This window comes from Hordeum vulgare, chromosome 2H, assembly GCF_904849725.1.
Source record: "Hordeum vulgare subsp. vulgare chromosome 2H, MorexV3_pseudomolecules_assembly, whole genome shotgun sequence".
NCBI lineage: Eukaryota > Viridiplantae > Streptophyta > Magnoliopsida > Poales > Poaceae > Hordeum > Hordeum vulgare.
The window spans coordinates 598,106,813-598,126,608 of record NC_058519.1 but is presented as its reverse complement, the minus strand read 5'-3'; the positions used below and the strand labels follow the sequence as shown (position 1 = coordinate 598,126,608).

Genomic DNA, 19,796 nt, shown 5'->3' with positions numbered 1-19,796 from the left:
CCAGATGTCACCGGAGCTGCCGCTAATCACCCACTCTAGCACCGCCTATTCCGACACTCCGCCTCGCGCAGCTCCAGCCTCCGCTCTCCGACAACAACAAGATTGCCTCACCGCCATGTGCATGATCTCCTTCCTAACCTCAGCTTGCTCGCCGGATCTCCGTGTGGGATCCAACGCGTTCTAACCTAAGTTTGCTCGCCGTGGAGAGCGATGCTAGACCGTTAGGTGGGTGCTGTGGTGGGGTCGGCTGCCAGCACCTCGGTCTGATCTATAGCGAGGGAAGAAGATAACACTAGAGAGAGAGGAGAGGATGCCTAGGAGTTGTTTTCAGGAGTGGAGACGTGTGTACGCCCACAAGACACGTATAAATCGTGCAGAGCGGCGAACCAAAATTGCGAATCCGCCGGATGATGCCAATCATTTACCCTTAATAATTGGGACAGGTGCATGCACGGTATCTGTGGATAATCGTAGGTACAAAACGATTAGGAAACTCGTATTCGAGGCATTTCACTGATCCCTTGACTGGGCCGGCCAAATAGTGGGTGCCGTAACGAGTATGCCTATTTGCGTATAATGTAGCGTGCAGTGACTATTTTTCGTCTTAAGCGACGCGAGAGAGCTATAGTATCGGGTCGGCCTGTTACACATGCGTAGTCTTGAAAAAGAGAAGAAATGGTCTCGTCGTTGTTGGACAGTGCTCCTAGTCACTACGACAATGTCAATTTTGCGTTAAAGTATTTGTGTGCGACCTATTTAATGCTTTTTCGAGCCCTTTTTCGTTGTGTTTTTTTTTCCTTCCCCATTTTTTTTCATTCTTTCTTGCATTTTGTTTCTTCGTCTTGGTTTTTTTCCTTTTGTTTTGTTCTCCATTTTTTGTTTGGTTTTCTTTTTCTTATCCATTGATTGTTTTCCCTTTGTTTTTTCTTATGCTTATTCTCACATTCACTCTACATTTTCATATGTGACAAAAATATATTTTTAGTAAGTGATCAATTTTTTGTATACGTATTCAACATTGTCAGAACGTTTATTCAACATTTTTCAAATATTTTTTTTTAACTTTCTAGTACTTATTCAACATTTTTTAAATACTTGTTCTACATTTTTGTATACTCATTCAATATTTTTTAATACTAACTCAACATTTTGAAATACTTGTTTGACATTTTGAATACTTATTCAACATTTTTGAATACTTGCTCAACATCTTCCGAATACTCGTTCAACAATATTTAATACTAATTTAACATTTTGTCAAATAATTGTTCAACATTTTTATATTATAAAAAAAATTCAAATACTCGTTCAAAATTTTCAAAATAATTATTTAACTTTTTTTATTAATTATTAAAAAATTAAATACTTCTTAACATTTTTTAAATACTTATTTAACATTTTTAATACTTATTAAAAAAATCAAATACCTTTCACCATTTTTCAAATGTGTTTTTGAAGAGTGTTTTTGTATATGTACATGGAATATTATAAAGTATAAAAAAAGTAAAGAAAAACAAGAACAAAAAAATGAAAAGAAAAGGTGGCGGTCTCCCACGGGGCTAGGTTGGTCCATCTGGGCTCTCCCCAACGCGTGGCTTGCCCCTGACAAAGGGGCACCCCATTGTAGCGCAGCGTTGTTTAAATAATGGAACCACACAAAGTTTCGCTAGGATTCGACTCTGGACCTCCATCTTGTGTATGAGAGCGGCTAAGAGCATCTCTAGCACATCCCGTAACTGACCGACCCGCTAATTTCATTTATAGTTTTCTGTAAATAAAATTTGCGATACGGAAAACGCAGAGACAGAACAAACCCCACGTACTTCACCAGAGTTCTTCTCGATTTTAAAAGTAGTAGTTTACGCCATTAAACATCACTGGAGTTCCACATAGAGCATAATTCATACAAGCTTAATATACATAGTTCAAACAATTATTAAACTAGTTCAAACGGAAATTAAACGCGGGGTTCTACTTAAATTAAACTAGGTTCTACTCGTCGACACCGGAGCCAGAGTCGCCATCACCTTCGCCGGCACGGGTGGCGGGGCCGTGGAGGTGGTATTTCATTAGAGTGCTCATGAATACCTGGGCGAGCTAGTACTCCTCGAACAAACCTCGGGACGTGCGGCTGCAGCCTAGTCGCCGCGTGGCGGCCGCCTCATTCACTACCTGAAGGCGCTGGATGGCCGGATTAAAGATCTGCCAAAGGCAATGAAAGTTCCTCCACCCTGGCAAGGTGGCGCCGACACTGCGGGACAACGTGTCGTGGTAGCACGCCTGCTACTTGAACCATTCCTGCACCAGAGGACGGAGGGAGGAGCTCTCGGCCTCGTTGTTGTTGTGCCGCTTGCGGACGTCGACCCCCCCTTCCCCTCGTCCACCACGACCGACACCCCGTTGATGCCATCTCTGACAACTTCCGGTGGTTAAACGCGCTGCAAATCGCAGCTGGAGGGCGCTTGATTTCTCGCCTGAAGAGAGCAGTAGTGATGGAGGCGGATGGGGGTAAAGCCGAACGGGAACCCTAAATCATCCCAGATCTGGCATATATATCAAAATCGCGAGCGGTCCAGTAAATGTTTTACGGGTCGGGTCGATTTTATCGAACCTGCTTGGGCCATCTTTTGCGGCCCTCCCGTCAAACCACTCGAAAAATGCAAGCCAGCGAGGTTACATGGGATATGCTAAAGATGCTCTAACCACTAGAGGCAACAAACGTTGGAAGACAATCTGGAGTGTGCTAATATAAGAACTAATTCGAAGGCCCAGACAGTTTTTAGATTTTTTTTTAACTTTCCTTGGAAATTGTGAACTTTTTGTACTAACGAGTAATTTTTGAAAATCTGATAATTTTTTGAAAATCTGGGACTAATTTTCAAATTTCAGAAAATAAATAAAAACCGTGAATTTTTTCAGCAGAAATAAATGTTGGAATATCTGAAAATTTGCTGAAAACATGAACATTTATTAAATTTTGAGAACAAAAAATGGTAATGAGAACAATTTTTGAAATTCCCGAGCATTTTTTAAAAACACGAACATCTATTTAATTGTTGGATAATTCTTGAAAATCACAAACATTTTTTAAAATTCTCAAATATTCTCCGAAAACATGAATAATATTTATATTTTCACCACATTTTTAATATTCTGAATATTTATTTGATAATGGGACAATTTTTTGAAATGTTGAACAATTTTTTAGAAGCACATTTTTTGAAAGTCCTGAATATTTTCTGTAAACGCAAAAGAAATTGAAAACAAGTATAGATTTTTTTAAACATGAATATTTTATTAAATTTCGAATTATTTTTGAATTTTGAACAAAAATATGAAAATATGATCATATTAAAAATCTTGAACAAAATTCAAAGACTCAAACATTTTTGAAACTTTCATGTATTTATTCTGAAACAATTTTGGAAAACACAAACATTTTTTCAACAAATCCGAACATTTTTTTGCTTTTTTGTAAAATCCTAACTTTTTGGTAAAACTACGAACTTTTTTTGAAAAATAAACTTAAAAAGGAAAAGAAACAAAAAAAGGGTGAAAGATAAAAGATGTTTATGTTTTAAGCTATGTACATAAATCAAAAAAAGAAAGAAAACAAAAAAGTGAAAAAGCCAAAAAACTGATAAAAGAAACATAAACCCGGTTCAGGGAACCTTTTAGAAGGTTGAAAAAAACTGATTGGGTAGTTTGTAAGCTATCTACATAAGTGCGCCGGCCCAAAAAGCGTCACTCGGTCACTCAGCCTGTTCGAAGCCCCGGTAGTCTACCGCAATGAGCGGCCAATGGAAAATTCCAGGGATTAGCCCCTCATTTTTCTTCAGGAACAATGGAATCGTACACGCTTGATTTTATTATTTTTATTTTTTGAAAGATCCAACAATTGCTGGCCGTGTGAGTGGTCATTAGCACAAAAACAACAAGGTAGGGTTAGATCCTAGTGGGATCGAAAAAAAAGAAGAGAAAAGGCTAGACCGGCCATTTTGGTCGGGCCACTAGGAAGTGATGCTAATTCTCGCAGTGAATCCCCCGAAAGGGCTCTCTATGCATTTAGCTCCAGCCAGCCTCCATAGCTCGATGTTTCTTCCTACTTTCTAGAAGGAAAGCAGCATTGATTTGGCTCTCGCTTCCTTTTTTGCCTGTTTTCGTCCTCTCGATGCTGTTACGCACGGTCGTTGAGGTAGATTGTTGCCACCAGCAAGTTAGAGAGATGCAACCATTCCATTGTGCAATTTTACCTGCTACCCATCCTACATACAACCACCGTACAGTTCAATGCCAATGCAAAAAAAAAACTGCTTGTATCGACACCATGCATGCATGCATGCATTCTCAGCAAATGTGTACCCGACAAGAAGTCGAACCAAACTGTATCAACGGCCTCCGTCGACGACGGAGCTCAGGAACGGCGAGGAGGTTCGGGACGACGGCGAGTTGGGCATCGGCCCCGAGCTCGGCTCCCCGCTGACGTCGGTGCTCATGTAGGTGGTATTCCCGCCCTTCATCTGCCACTCGGTGATGTAGCTCGGCTTGGTCACCACGTCGGGCGCCTCGACGTCCCCCGTCAGCATCGCCACTACCCTCGACATGGAGGGGCGCTGGTGGGGGGAGCCCTGGGTGCAGAGCAGCGCCACCTTGATGGCCCGGAGCACCTCCTCGCTGTCGAACTCTTCCAGCCTCGGATCCACCATGTCCAGTGGGTGGTTGTTCTCGTACAGTTCCCACACCTGAAAACATTCAGGCCATGTTTTATTCAGGAAATCAGTTTAACCATACTTTTTTTGCAGGAGACCCCCTGCGCGTAGAGTTCCTCGGCGAGCTTACCCATTCGAAAATGTAAATCTTGTTCTCGTCCTCCGTGCTGTAGTTTGGTCTCCCAGCTAAAGTCTCCAATACCACGACGCCGAAAGCAAACACATCGATCTTCTCTGTCATATGGCCTCTCATGGCATACTCAGGTGCGAGATAACCACTTCAAGGAGACGACAAACGGCATGAGCATACATATGAGAAAATATTGCGTAGACATAGAGGTTGGCAATGTGGAAATGCACTTACAATGTGCCAGCAACTTTCGTGCTCACATGTGTCTTCTGGTCATCATAAAGTTTGGCGAGCCCGAAATCCGAGATTTTAGGATTGAGATTGGCATCAAGTAGGATATTGCTGGCCTTTATGTCCCTGTGCACAACACGGATGCTAGATTCTTCATGAAGATAGGCCAGACCTCTTGCAACGCCTACGCATATCTCAAAACGCGTTGGCCAGTCCAGGCTTGACTTCTCTTTGCCTGCAAATTTAAGTTTAAGGTTTTAGTTGTTTATACTAAGCGTGAATCTGCAGATATGTAGCTCCATCAATCAAAAGAAGTTGTACCAAACAGAGCATGGTCCAGGCTTCCATTCTCCAGGTACTCATAAACCAGCAGGGGTTTATTGCCCTCAAGGCAGCAACCATACAACTTCACCAGATTACGGTGTTGCACCCGAGATATAGTTTCTATTTCCGTCGCGAACTCCTTTTTGCCCTGATGAGATGCTTCAGACAACTGCTTCACTGCCACAAACCTACCATCAGTTAACTTTCCCTGCAAAAAGGTGGCATTTTTCTCAATGGAAGTTGCAGGTATCGCACTGTCAAACATCATTTCCTCAAGCTCCAGGTACACTGAAATAAATCACCCCCCCCCCTCCCCTGCGCCATCTCATTGTAGGTTTTTATCGGAAGTTACTTCACAAACACTTCGTTTTTAGAAGAAAATTCAAAACAATATGTACGGGATGAACCAACCTTATAGACCGATCCATATCCTCCTTGACCAAGAAGGTTATTAGGACTGAAATTATCAGTAGCTGACCTCAGTTCACCATAACTGAGGACATTCGGTCTTCCCACAATACTGTACAGCTCTGCAAGATATCACAGAAAGATATAACATACTTAAACCACTCCTTTGCTCAGTTAGTGTAATCCCATACCTTCTTGCTCCAATGATAGTTTTCTCCTTTTCTGCCTCTGCCTCCAAACCAAGATTCCGGCAAGTGCTACCAATCCTAAAACTGCTACACCAACTATAACTCCCGCAATCACGCCTGTTTTATTACCATTCTTTTTTGCTGCAGCATTACGCACGGTAGGGGTGAAATCTGACAGAAAGTTCACTTGTTAGAAAAATGTGATGTCTTATATTTCAAGTGAAGTTAAATGGAAAGTCCAGCTATGCATAAACTGGTTGGAATATTACATCTTAATGTCAGATTGTACATGTATTAGGTATTTCACTTCTCCCAGATTTTCTTAAAGAAATCTAACCCTATACATAGCATCTTGTTTAGTATATTTGATGCACTAGTTCTTTTGGTGAATGTTGAACCAGTGTAATACTAGTTAACACAGTTGAGGCAATAGACAAATTGATATTTCTACCGAATTTCTCATTTATTTCTATGAACAATATCTGAATCCTTTAGTTTGAGCAAAGCCTAACTGGATGTGCTTTCACTTTCCATGGTACTGAAAATAGAATGATGATAACTTCCATTATAGCTACTGGTACATCAAACCATTATTTCAAGTCAAGGGAAGTACTTGGTGTTGCACTCAAAGCTGAGATTGCAGGACCGTAGTAGCCTTGAGAAGGAATGCAGCAAGTGCCCTTGCCAGCCCAGAAGAGATGAATCTCAAGAAAGTTCTTCATGACAGGAACAATGTACTGCTTCCTAACGGCAGTGTAGGATTTCCCACCTGCCGCCCTCCTTATGTCAAAGTTCTGCTCTTTACGCATACCCTACACCAACAAAATCAATAATACAAAATATTGAGTGGGTTATATATGCTAAGAGTATTGGTTATCACTTATCAGAGAGACAGGAACCTGCCTGGACATATATATCGAAAACCCTTCTCCCTGTGCTCTTCCAAGACTGACCGTCTGTGAAGTCAAACTCCGCAAATTGAAGTGTCACTGTGTAGTTTCCATTTTCAAGTCCAATACCAAAGTATCTTAAGGATGACGGTGACATCCTTGCATTCCGGAATAGTTCTGTATCGAGTGTATTCTGAAACTGGTGTGAACTGTAGATTATGTAACTTCCATTTGATGCATCCACAAACTGTCCAACATTGCTGACACCCCATGTTGGTGCTCCTGTGACATAAAATGATGCAGCTCCAAGACTTGCATCATCAGGTTCATACACAGAATTATCTGAGCCTGATATGGAGGTCTTACCACCACAGTCCACAGCAAAGGAAGAAGCTGCAAGCAGGTTAAATTATTTAATATTGGTATTAGCTCAGTAAAACTGCAGTTGCAGGTCTATAGTTCCTCAAGTAGGCACATGCTTAAAGTTTCAAAAGGCGGAAGTCTCACACTGTGGAGAACCAAGAAAACATGGTGTATCACGCTGAAGACACCCCCACCCCGTAGGTAAGCCACTGCAAATGTAACAAATTGACATTTGAACCTAAAATACAAGCTGAGAGAATTTACTAATTATACTTAAGGTCTTTTGGAGATATTGAAATATGGACGAACCTGTTGCTGGAACTATCGGCCACGAAATTGTTTGTCACCAGATTCCTAAGTAGAATGAACAGACAATAATTAGAAGGCATTGTTCATACTTCATGGCATATATTTAGGGCTTCTTTGCTATAGCTTAAATAAGAAAACTTGAGTTAGTCATAAATAATTGGCTCAATTTTGTGCTAGTCTGTAAGATTAATGTCTCACTTTACAGACAATACGTGCTATAGCCATCTTACACAATTTATATATAATTGTAAGGTAGATGCACCAAAACAGCCTTTCAGATTTATTATTCTAGCATATTTCATGCGTACACTATAAGCCTAATAAGTAAGCCCAGGACCAAACAATGCCCTTAGTTGCGCTATATTTGGTTGAGCCAGTAAGGGAAGGTTCAGAACTTGGGACTTACAATTGTGAATCTTTGGCCCAAGAAGGAACGCTTCCTGAGAGCTGGTTGTAAGAAAAATCTCTGCAAAGTAATGAAAGCAGCATTAGAAATTAAATAAACACCTTCCTTCTTTTGTTACGTAAATAAAATTAACCACACTACATACAAATTTTTAAGCGAAGATCCTACTGAGCTTGGAAGGCTTCCTGAAAGGCTATTATTCCCAAGAAATCTAGGCACAAGAAATTCTATAAACATTAGAAAGAAGAATGATGAAAGACTTCCTTTCATTTCACTTTGCAAGTCAAGATAGTTCATACAAGAAGTTCAGTGAACTCAGATTCAACAAGGTTTGTGGTACTTGGCCTGTGATATTGTTGAAACTCAAATCCCTACAACCAAAAAAAGGCGAGCAAGAAAGATGTCATCAGCCAATGTATAGTCCATAGCGATGCATTTAAGTATCTTGCACAAAAGGAATTTGGCTGTACTTTATTGTCGAAATAAAATGCTTACAGTAAGTTTAAACTTGCGAACTTTGAAAAGTCTATCGATGAAAGCTTATCAGATATCCTGCAGTTCCTCAAAACCCTGCACAAGAACATGTTACCTGTTTTACGATTGACCAACCTGGCGAATTACATCAAATTGAACTATAATCTGAGCCATTAACTGAATAACAAGTTACGCGTACAAGGTGCTCAAAGAAGTCATGTTACTGAGAAATGCCAGTGAAGAAGAACTCCCATTTAATATATCACCTATTCGTCTGCACCATAGAAGTAGATCATTAATTTCCCCTGTTGCAACCTTGGACATCTAAGAATGACATTTAGCCCTTATCACAGGCAGTAGGTACTTACAAGTTTGTCAATTGGTTAAGATTGGAAAATGTAGCTGGAATCGGACCTTGAAAAGAATTGCCTTGAAACCTCCTACAATGTCATAGTTCTAGTTAGTCACTGAAAACATCATTTCTTGACGGATGCAGGAACCTAGTAGTAAAAGAAGGGAGATCTCGATGGGGATTCCACACGGCAAAAAAAAAACAAAGACTCTAGAAACAAAAACGAAATGCGGACACACACAAAAAACAGTTAACTATTTGAAACGAATATCCCACTTCCACCTAAGTTTATGTTTTGCACAAACTAAAGCTTGCTTGCAGGTAAAGATAGCAAACTGCACAAATATTCTCTGAAACTTCCCCGCAAGAAACAAATATGATTTGAAATTGTATAAAGAACATATCCATATTACTTTTATTTATAGAAAACTGCTATGACTGAAATCAATAGCGATCTTACAGATCAGTTAAACTCCAGCTCCCAATATAATCTGGTATCTGCCCGGTAAAATCATTATCTGATGCCCACCTAAACAAAGAGAATAAACGTACATAAGATGAAATGGTGTGGAACGCTATAATGTCAAGTTGTCAACAACACATCAATTATAGGCATACAATGTTTTCATTTTCGTAAGCTTGGAAAGTGACGCTGGTAGTGGACCACTAAGGCCAGCACTGTCGATGTACCTGTAAGTGAGAAATAAAAAACATCACACATTAGACATGGAGCTGACACTAGTCCAAGCAAAAAAAAAAAGACAATTCGCTTGGCCGAAGAGAAAAAATGGAGTGTCCAGAATTCAGTAAATACGTACAGTTGATCAAGTTTGGGCAGGTTTCCCAATTCCGAAGGAAGTGAGCCACTAAAATTGTTTGAGCTAATGCTCCTAAAAATACACCGGAAATTCAGGTTAGACATGCGAAATTGACAACCGCAATTTATATACTAAGAAGCATGAAGTCTATCATCATAGTTACACATCAACCCGAGTTTAACTCTTAAGTCCTCAATACAAGAATAACACACCAAATGAAGATACTGTTTGTACTGCCACTAACAATTTTGGAGTCCTTTTACTGTAATGCCGCTTGTATATTGCAAACTTGAGGTTGTTGGCATATATGAAAATTCCCAATTCAACGATTCTCCCCTCTTGATATTTCATACAATTCATTGATACTTGTATATTTAATTAATTAAATATATTAAAGATACAACAATGTTGTGTGATAAAAAAAGTTATATATTTCTTACAGTAATACAAGTTCCGTAAGGTTCCCGAGCTCCTTTGGTACAGGTCCAGATAACGCATTGATGCCCAAACTCCTTATATTTTCAAGAGATAAAGTGTGAGATTAAATGCAAACAAGTAAATATATTCATTTGATGCAATCATGCTTTGAGTTCTGAATCTCACATGTACTGCATATTAGTCAACTCTCCAATGAATGATGGCAAAGGCCCTGTTAAGTAATTCTGTCCTAAGTTCCTGAGACAAAATGGAAGCAAATATTAAAAATAGTCGAATTTAGAGCGGGATTAGAATATTATACAGAATGTCCTTTTCAAGTTAGCACAGCGGAGTATAAGAAATCATAGCCACTATAAGTAGATAATCGATATAGTGGGCAGTTCCCTTGATGAAATCAGGGATGCTTAAAATCCGAGAAGATAATGGAACCAATAACTGAATTATGTAGCAATCCATGCACGAGCGCTTCAGACAAATATGAGGGCAATAGGAAAACCAGAATCTGTAAACGCAGTCACAAGATCGGCGGCAGATAACCGGCAAACAGCCAACTGTGAAAGAGATCTACAACTAAAAAATTCTTATTCCAGGTTCAAAACAAAAACGAACTTGGCGTGTGAAAGTTGAGAGCTCGTACAAATTGGTCAGGCTTGTGAGGTTCCGGAGCTCTTCTGGTATCTGGCCGACCGCGTCCATGGCGTATATTTTCCTGCATTTACAAACGACAAGCGTCACATCGGCTTTTCCGCACCGTAGGCATTTCATCGAGCAACCTGAGCGCGTGGGATAAGAGGAGCGCGGGGGGGGGGGGGGGGGGCGCTTACAGCCTGGTGATGCGGCAGACGGAGGCGTTGCCGGCGGAGCAGACGCACTTGATGGCCGGGTTGAAGTTGGGGTCGCTGTCGATGTCGGTGTTGTCGGTGGCGGCGCCGGTGCAGAGGTCGCCGCTGATGTTCCATGCGGAGGACGCCTTCTGGCCGAGCTTGGCGAACACCGCGTTCAGCGCCGCCGCTGCGAGAGGGCGAAACCAGGTCAAACGCTTAAAAGGGGAAGGCCAAGTCGCCGCTCGACCGTACGATGCGGATCCGACGGTCAGGATGCGGGTCAAACGTTTAAACCAGGATGTGGTTTCTGATTTTTCTGTTGAGACGGGCCAAAGTCAAACGGCGAAATGGCAGGCACAGCCATCGAGGTGTGGCGGTTGACCTTCTCACCGAGACATCCAGGACGAAGAAGGTAGTAGCTAGTTTGTTGGAACGGCAAGATCATCATGGCCTGCTCGTAGGATGATGGGAGATTGCCAGATCGTGGATGAAGAATTGAACAAGGGACCTATGGGAAATACTAGTATTCAGTGGAGGAAGCGTTCCCCTGCTTTCTTTGAGGCTCAGCAGTAGCGGTTGATCAAACGGAGGCGAATCATGGTGGTTTTGGAAGAAAGGGGCCAAGAAGCTGGCTGAGACTCGTTCGAGGAAGACGCGATCAGAGTTGAGGAGCGAGCAGCGTGAGCCTTGGGGTTCAGGAGAAGAGAAAGACGAAGAGATGAGGATTGAGGCGTGCTTACCGTCGCCCGGATGGGTCCTCTTGGCCTGCTGAGCATGGCCGACCGCCGCGAGAAGCAGGAGCTGCAGCGCGAGCGCGATCGCGGCGCCATGGGCATGGCCGTGGAGGAGCTGCTGCCTCCCTCGCCTCATCTCCCTCCCTCCCTCTCTCGCTTCTGCCCGCTCCAGGCCTCTAACTTTGTGGCTTGCGAGATAAAAACCTGACCCACAAAGGGACATGTGTGCTGGGATTCCGGGAGGCATGTAGACGACGGTGATGGAGCCTGCCTGCCAGGTACTCACTTCAGCTAAGACTACGAGTTGGTCACATACACAAGGCAGCAACTTGAAGAGCCACCGGTCATACGAGCAATGTAGAGCCGCATGCCGAGCTGGACGGAGGCGGACAGCTTTGACACTTCGCCGCGCGCGCGAGCCGCAGAACGGGAAGGGGTCTCTCGCCTTGGATTATTTTTCCATTTGACTTGGGAACTTTTGTCCTTTGTTTGATTTCCCGTGTGCTGTGCGTGTGTTATCTTTGGACGGGTTCTTTCCTTTTGAGACGGGAAAAGGTGGAGCTTGGTCGACTTCTTTTGCGCTTAATTATTACTCCCTCCGTTCCTAAATACTTTCTCAGTAATGCTAAAGTACATAAGTTTATAGAAGTTTTACAGGCAGGTGGTTTTTAATTGGAGGTTAAGAGGGATGTGCCCCACCTCTTGAAATCAGGGGGAAGAGGTTAGTTAGGAAGAAAGAATCCGAAAGAATCCTAAAGAGCGTGTAACCATGTGTAACTATTTGTTTCTTTACCATTTTTGATACTTTTGGGGGGCTGCTACGCGTCCACCGTAAACATCCGCCGCCTAAACGGCCGTTGGATGTATCGATGCAGCCGTCCGATCTACGTCCCCACACCCAATAGCTTCTGAAATAGAGGTCGAGTTGAAGAAACAATAGTCGCATTGCGAAAACAACGGTCGTGTTGCAAAAAAATATCTCAAACAACGGCCGCGTTGCAGAAAATAACTTATGCAACTCCTGAAACAATGGCCGAGTTGCAGAAACAACGACCCCGTTGTAGAAATGTTGCAGGCTCAGTTGCGGAGCAGCCCCGATAGTGGAGGGCGGTGGGTACGCCGGCGGCGGAGGACGCCCTGGGCCGCGGGCGAGCAGGGCGGCGGGCAGGCCGGTGCACGGAGGGGCGCCAGGGCCGCAATAGGGCGGCGACGGAGGGGCGGTGGGTCGCGAGCACGGCGGCGGGCAGGCCGGTGCGCGGAGGGGCGGCAGGGCCGCAATAGGGCGGCGACGGAGGGGCGGCGGGTCGCGAGCACGGCGGCGGGCAGGCCGGTGCGCGGAGGGGCGCCAGGGCCGCAATAGGGCGGCGACGGAGGGGCGGCGGGGCCGCAGCAGGCCGGTGGCGTGAGGTCGTCGGGGCCGAGGCGGAGGCGGAGGCACGAACTGGGCAGTTTTCTAAAACAACTGCCCAGTGTTCAGAAATCGTTTGGTGCGGGCACGGTCGGTTAGATGGAGTAAGATCCGATGAACGAGGAAGCGGTGGACAGTTTGTTCGGATCCGTCGGTGAAAGGTAAGAGTTTTCCATACTTTTTAGAGATTTCACTATTAAACAACATACAGATATATATGGACATATTTTAGAGGGTGGATTCATTCATTTTGCTCCGTATGTAGTCCCTACTAGAATATCTAAAAAGACTTATATTTAGGAATGGAGGGAGTACTACTAAATGAGACAGGTGCATGCAGATGCACATCATGTATGGACGACGTGGGAACTGGGCGACTAATCTCTCATTTTTGTGACGAAGGTTCCGTAAGAGTTCCTCGGGTCCACGTGCCACGGAGGGCCCTATGGGCTGTGGGAGGTGGCGCACCAGCCCGTGGTGGGCTGGCTGACCCTTCCACCCGAGGCCCTACGGTCAAGGAGGTGGGTTGGCCCACAGGTGGTCGCTGCCCAACCTTCCTTCAGGGCCAAGGCAACCCTTGGTGGCCTCCGCCCCACACTAGGGCAAACCCTAGGGCGTCGACCTCCTCCTCCCTTCCCCTATAATACTCGAGGAGAGGGAGGGCATCTGCACCTGAAAATCCACGGTGCAGCCCTCCTCTCTCTCTCTCTCTCTCTCTCAGTTCCTCTCCATCGTCCTGATCGTGGCAGCACTTGGCGAAGCCCTGCCAAGATCACACCACCACCGCAGCCACCACGCATCATGTTGTCGAAGAACTTAATTACCACTTCATCTACGATCACTGAATCGAGTTGGTGAAGGTGTCATCGAGTTGTACGTCTTCTGGACGCGGAGCTGCCGTCCGTTCGGCACTTGATCGGGACGTTCGTGATTGGACCACAGGATGGATCGTGATTGGATCATGAAGACGTTCGACTACATCAACCGCGTTTCTTAATGCTTCCACTTAGCGATCTACAAGGGTATGTAGATGCACTCTCCTCTCGTAGCAGTTGGCTCCATGGATAGGTCTTTGGTGTTCGTAGGAATATTTTTGTTTCTCATGCAACGTTTCCTAAGAGTCAGCCCGGGCGTTTGAGGCTCGTTTAAGGCGTCCGTCTGGGTCGCTTTTTGGTGACCAACCAGTGACCGGGAGGCCCGCCCGGGCATTTGAGATGTGTTTGAGAGGTTCGACTATAGATTCTCTTAACAACATCTACCGCTGCGGACACCAATTCCGATCCCTCAAACATCCATGACATATACCAATTTTGAGACCTCAAACATCCATGGATACGTTCGGGCGCATTCATGGGCAGTGATGGTCACATTCAAATTTCATCCGCTTCATCCAAGTACCTTAAATTTGATACCTCAAATCCATACAAATCAAGAACTGCCTAAAAAGAGTGACAATTGGTTCGATCTGGAGATATACTTAACAAAGCACTTGAAATTGGCAGATATTAGTCATTGAATTGGGGACAATATCTTGAGGCCTGAGTTGGAACAAACGGAGTAAATTCCTAAAGAATTTTGACATGGGCGGCCGAAAACCCTGCCGCAGATGGTCAGCAAATTCAACAACTTCTTCTTATTCTAGTTGTGGAGTGATATGTCTCGAACCTATCTACAATTTTTGATGGTTTCACGCCGTTATCTTGTCATCTTTGGATGTTTTATGTACCTTTTATATCTTTTTTGGGACTAACTTATTAATTCAGTGCCAAGTGCCACTTCCTGTTTTTTCTGTATTTTTGGCTCTTTTCAGATCTGATTTTGGAACGGAGTCCAAATGGAATAAAATCCCCGAAATGATTTTTTCCCGAACGAAAGAAGATCAGGGGGCCTGTGGGCCAAGCCAGGAGGGCTACAGGGAGCCCACAAGGCCCCACTCCGCCACCAGGGGGGCTGTGGGCAGGCTTGTGGCCTCCCTGGCGCCCCCTGGCCTAGATCTTGCGCCTATATATTCCCTAAAAATCAGAAAAAAAAATCAAGGGAGCCACGAAAATACTTTTCCGCCGCCGCAAGCTTCCGCTTCCGTGAGATCTCATCTGGAGACCCTTCCCGGCGCCCTGCCGGAGGGGACTTTGGAGTTGGAGGGCTTCTTCATCATCATCATCGCCCCTCCAATGACTCGTGAGTAGTTCACTTCAGACCTACGAGTCCGTAGTTAGTAGCTAGATGGCTTATTCTCTCTCTTGGATCTTCAATACAAAGTTCTCCATGATCTTCATGGAGATCTATCCGATGTAATCTTCTTTGGCGGTGTGTTTGTCGAGATCCGATGAATTGTGGATTTGTGATCAGATTATCTATGATATATATTTGAGTCTTTGCTGATTTCTTATTTGCATGATTTGATATCCTTGTAAGTCTCTCCGAGTCTTGGGTTTTGTTTGGCCAACTAGATCTATGATTCTTGCAATGGGAGAAGTGCTTGGTTTTGGGTTCTTACCGTGTGGTGACCTTTCCCAGTGACAGTAGGGGCAGCAAGGCACACATCGTGTAGTTGCCATCAAGGGTAACAAGGTGGGCTCTGTCGTAGATATGAGATTGTCCATCTACATCATGTCATCTTGCTTAAGGCGTTACTCTATTCTTTTGGACTTAATACACTAGATGCATGCTGGATAGCGGTCGACGTGTGGAGTAATAGTAGTAGATGCAGAAAGTATCGGTCTACTTGTTTTGGACGTGATGCCTATAGATATAATCATTGCCATAGATATCGTCACGACTTTGCGCGGTTCTATCAATTGCTCGACAGTAATTTGTTCACCCATCGTCTACTTGCTTTCATGAGAGAAGCCACTAATAAACACTACGACCCCCGGGTCTATTCACATCTATCGTTTCCACTTTCGTTTTTTACTTTGCTTTGTTACTTTGTTGCTTTCAGTTCTCACTTGGCGAACAATCTATAAGGGATTGACAACCCCTTCATAGCGTTGGGAGCAAGCTTTTTGTGTTTGTGCATGCTCTTGTGATACTTCTTCACTGGATCGATACCTTGGTTCTCAAACTGAGGGAAATACTTACCACCGCTGTGCTACATCACCCTTTCCGCTTCGAGGGAACACCAACGCAAGGCTCCAAGGCCACGGGGGAAATCCTTTGCATATTTTCCTAGGAAGTCCCTTAAGGCGTAGCCGTAGCAGAAGGATTCCTGGTGCCGTCAACACACCTATTTCTGGCGCCGTTGGAAGGTCTTTTGTTGCAGTAGCAGAAGTATTTCTGGCGCCGTTGCCGGGGAGGAGAGATCTATCCAAGTAGGTCTCACAAACTCATCTCTTACATTTACTTTTTTTGCCAGTTGCTTCTCGTTTTCCTCTCCCCCACCTCACATTTGCCATTTTCATTTGCCTTTTTCCTTTGCCGTTTTCATTTGCCTTTTTCCTTTGCCGTTTTCTTTTGCTGGTTTTCTTGCTTGCTTGTGTGCTTGTTTGTTTGTTGAAGTCATCATGGCTGAAAACACCAAACTTTGCGACTTCTCGAGTACCAATAATAATGATTTTATTAGTACTCTGATTGCTCCCGCCACTAGTGCGGAATCGTATGAAATCAACACAGCTTTGCTGAATCTTGTTATGAAAGAGCAATTCTCTGGCCTTCCTAGTGAAGATGCCACATCCCATCGCAATACCTTCATTGAGCTTTGTGATATGCAAAAGAAAAGATATGTGGATAATGACGTGATTAAGTTGAAACTTTTTCCTTTCTCGTTGCGAGATCGCACAAAAACTTGGTTATCTTCTTTGCCTAAAAATAGTATCGATTCTTGGGATAAGTGCAAAGATGCTTACATATCCAAGTATTTTCCGCCGGCTAAGATCATATCCTTGCGTAACGATATCATGAATTTCAAGCAACTTGATCATGAACACGTTGCACGATCTTGGGAGAGGATGAAGCTTATGATTAGAAATTGTCCCGCTCATGGCTTGAGTTTGTGGATGATTATACAAATCTTTTACGCTGGCTTGAATTTCGCTTCTCGCAATATCTTGGACTCCGCCTCAGGTGGAACGTTCATGGAAATCATGTTAGGAGACGCTACAAAACTCCTAGACAGTATCATGACCAACTACTCTCAGTGGCACACTGAAAGGTCACCAGCTAGCAAAAAGGTACACACTATAGAAGAGATTAACTCGCTTAGTTCTAAGATGGACGAGTTGATGAATTTGGTTGCTAGTAGAAATGCTACTATAGATCCTAATGACATGCCACTATCTTGTTTGATTGAGAGTGGCAACGCTAGTTTGGACGTGAATTTTGTTGGTAGGAACAATTTTGGCAACAACAATGCTTTTAGAGGAAACTATGTTCCTAGGCCTTTTCCTAGTAACTCCTCTAAGAATTATGGCAATTCCTACAACAACACTTATGGAAATCACAACAAATTACCCTCTGATTTAGAGAGTAATGTCAAAGAGTTCATCAACTCTCAAATGATTTTCAATGCGTCCATAGAGGAAAAACTACTCAAAATAGACGATTTGGCTAAAAGCGTTGATAGGATGTCTTGTGATATTGATGCTTTGAAAGTTAGATGCGCTCCTCCCAAGGTCAGCTTGGATGAAACTTTGAAAGCTATGCGTGTCTCCATGAATGAGAGCAAAGAAAGAACCACCCAAATTCGCGCTAGGCATGAATGGTTTAAAAGGGTGCGTTCTAGTGATGCAAATCACGAAGATCTTAAAGTGCTTGGTGTGTCTCCTCTTGAATCTTTGTTTTCACGTGTCAAACCTATTTATGGAGGGGCTGGATATGAATCCATTTTGGTTGAAAAACGCCCCAATGATTCAGAGTCCACCCATCTTGATGATAAAGGTGTGGAGAGTGGAGTAGAAGAAATCAAAATTTTGGATAGTAATGAAACTCCCACTTTGGATTTCAAGGAATTCAATTATGATAATTGCTCTTGTTTGAATGCATTTCCTTGATGCAATCCATTGCAAACTCTCCACATGCTTATAGCCAAAGCAAAGCCTTTACCGCGCATATCGTAGATGCTATGATGAAATCTCTTCAAGAGAAGCTCGAATTAGAAGTCTCTATACCTAGAAAACTTCATGATGAGTGGGAACCTACTATCAAAATCAATATCAAAAACTATGAGTGCAATGCTTTGTCTGATTTGGGTGCTGGTGTTTCCGCGATTCCAAAGTCTTTATGTGATATTCTTGGTTTTCATGAGATTGAAGAGTGTTATCTTAATTTGCATCTTGCGGATTCTACTGTCAAGAAACCCATGGGAAGGATCGATGATGTTCTTATTGTTGCAAATAAGAACTATGTACCCGTGGATTTCATTGTACTTGACATAGATTGCAATCCTTCATGTCCCATTATTATTGGTAGACCTTTCCTAAGGACTATTGGTGCTATCATCGATATGAAGGAAGGGAATATTAGATTTCAATTTCCTTTAAAGAAGGGCATGGAGCACTTTCCTAGAAAGGAAATAAGATTGCCTTATGAATCTATGATGAGGGCTACTTATGGTTTGAGCACCAAAAATGACTATATGTTGGGGATATTATCTGTTGGATAACCCGCCCTAGTTGGGCCAGGTCACCAAAGCTGGCGACTCATCTAAATGTGGTTCAGGCCTTGGCCTGGCAAGGCCGAAAGTCGTATGGCGGTTTCACAGCTTCGGAAGGATTCCATAGTAGAGAAGGTCTCCAAGCCTTGGAAAGATGGCGACTTAGAGATCGCGAGAGTCACGATTTGTGTAAAGGAAAGGACCCTTGTAAACCCTAAGGACTCGACCTATATATAAAGGCGAGTCCCAGGGAAGAAGAGGGCAGGTTAGAAATCATCGAGTGCTAGGTCAGGCAAGTTACGCCCTCCTTGTAATCGAAACTCCATCAATACAACACAAAGCAGGACGTAGGCTTTTACCTCCTCATGAGGGGCCCAACCTGGGTAAATCTCTGTCTCGCTCCCGATCAACCCCTTTGAGTCGCCACCAAGGTGCGATGGCTCCAACATTAAGTCCTTTCACGAGGACATCTGCCGTGACAAAACCACGACAACTGGCACCCACCGTGGGGCCTACGCACGGTGGAGTTGATTTCTCAAAGGGAGCCCTACCAGGGTTTGGGAGCTACGCGACGGGGCTCATGACCCGGAGCCGCCGCGGGAAGTACTACATCAACAACTTGCTATGGGGGCCCGAGGCGGATTCGATCGAATCTGGTTACAGGGTCCCCTTCGGCAGGATCAGCGTCTTCATCAGCATGATTGGATCGCCCGTGCCTGAGCCAGACACCTCCTCCGACATCGTGGAGCCGGCCAGGTACGTCCGCACGGTCGTGACGCCAAATCTAACCCGCCCGGTCTTTGTTGGATTCACGCAGGGATCTGAGGAACCAGAACACTCGGTGACCCACGAAACCACGCCGGTCAACACTGATGACGAATCGTCCATGGGCAATTCAGATTCAATCCAGTCTCTACACGGGAGCTGCCTTGGGGGCTTGTCACTGGCCATGGACCCCGAAGTTCTTGACCGGACTCGCCGTCAGATCACCGTTTACATGGCAGGGGCGACTCAACCCTCGCCAAACCCGGCAGGCGGAGATGGAACTCGCAGACGTCTAGAAGCCCGACCGCGATTTTGGTGGAGTTAGCAGCGGAAATAACAAGGCTCATGGCGACCCCCATCACACCGGAAAACCAGAAGGCGGTAAACACGTAATTGACGAAGCTAAGAGAAGGGGTGGCAAAGGCTCAGCGGGAT

The 19,796-nt window shown here is 44.2% G+C and overlaps 1 protein-coding gene across 1 annotated transcript; it reads right to left on the bottom strand.

Annotated features, from left to right (window-relative positions):
- Positions 1–4,217: 4,217 nt before the first annotated feature.
- LOC123427587 (probable LRR receptor-like serine/threonine-protein kinase At1g56140) lies at positions 4,218–11,754 on the bottom strand. Its single transcript, XM_045111664.1, has 24 exons — positions 11,605–11,754; positions 10,865–11,051; positions 10,678–10,749; positions 10,206–10,277; positions 10,043–10,114; positions 9,603–9,674; positions 9,403–9,474; positions 9,245–9,313; positions 8,801–8,872; positions 8,632–8,706; positions 8,454–8,528; positions 8,258–8,329; positions 8,104–8,169; positions 7,959–8,018; positions 7,553–7,597; positions 7,388–7,452; positions 6,894–7,273; positions 6,604–6,802; positions 5,994–6,161; positions 5,806–5,924; positions 5,392–5,602; positions 5,074–5,305; positions 4,840–4,987; positions 4,218–4,742 (listed from the first exon to the last, which is right to left on the bottom strand). The coding sequence occupies exons 1-24, from the start codon at positions 11,732–11,734 to the stop codon at positions 4,389–4,391; spliced, it is 3,087 nt and encodes a 1,028-aa protein (XP_044967599.1). The 5' UTR covers positions 11,735–11,754; the 3' UTR covers positions 4,218–4,388.
- Positions 11,755–19,796: the final 8,042 nt, after the last annotated feature.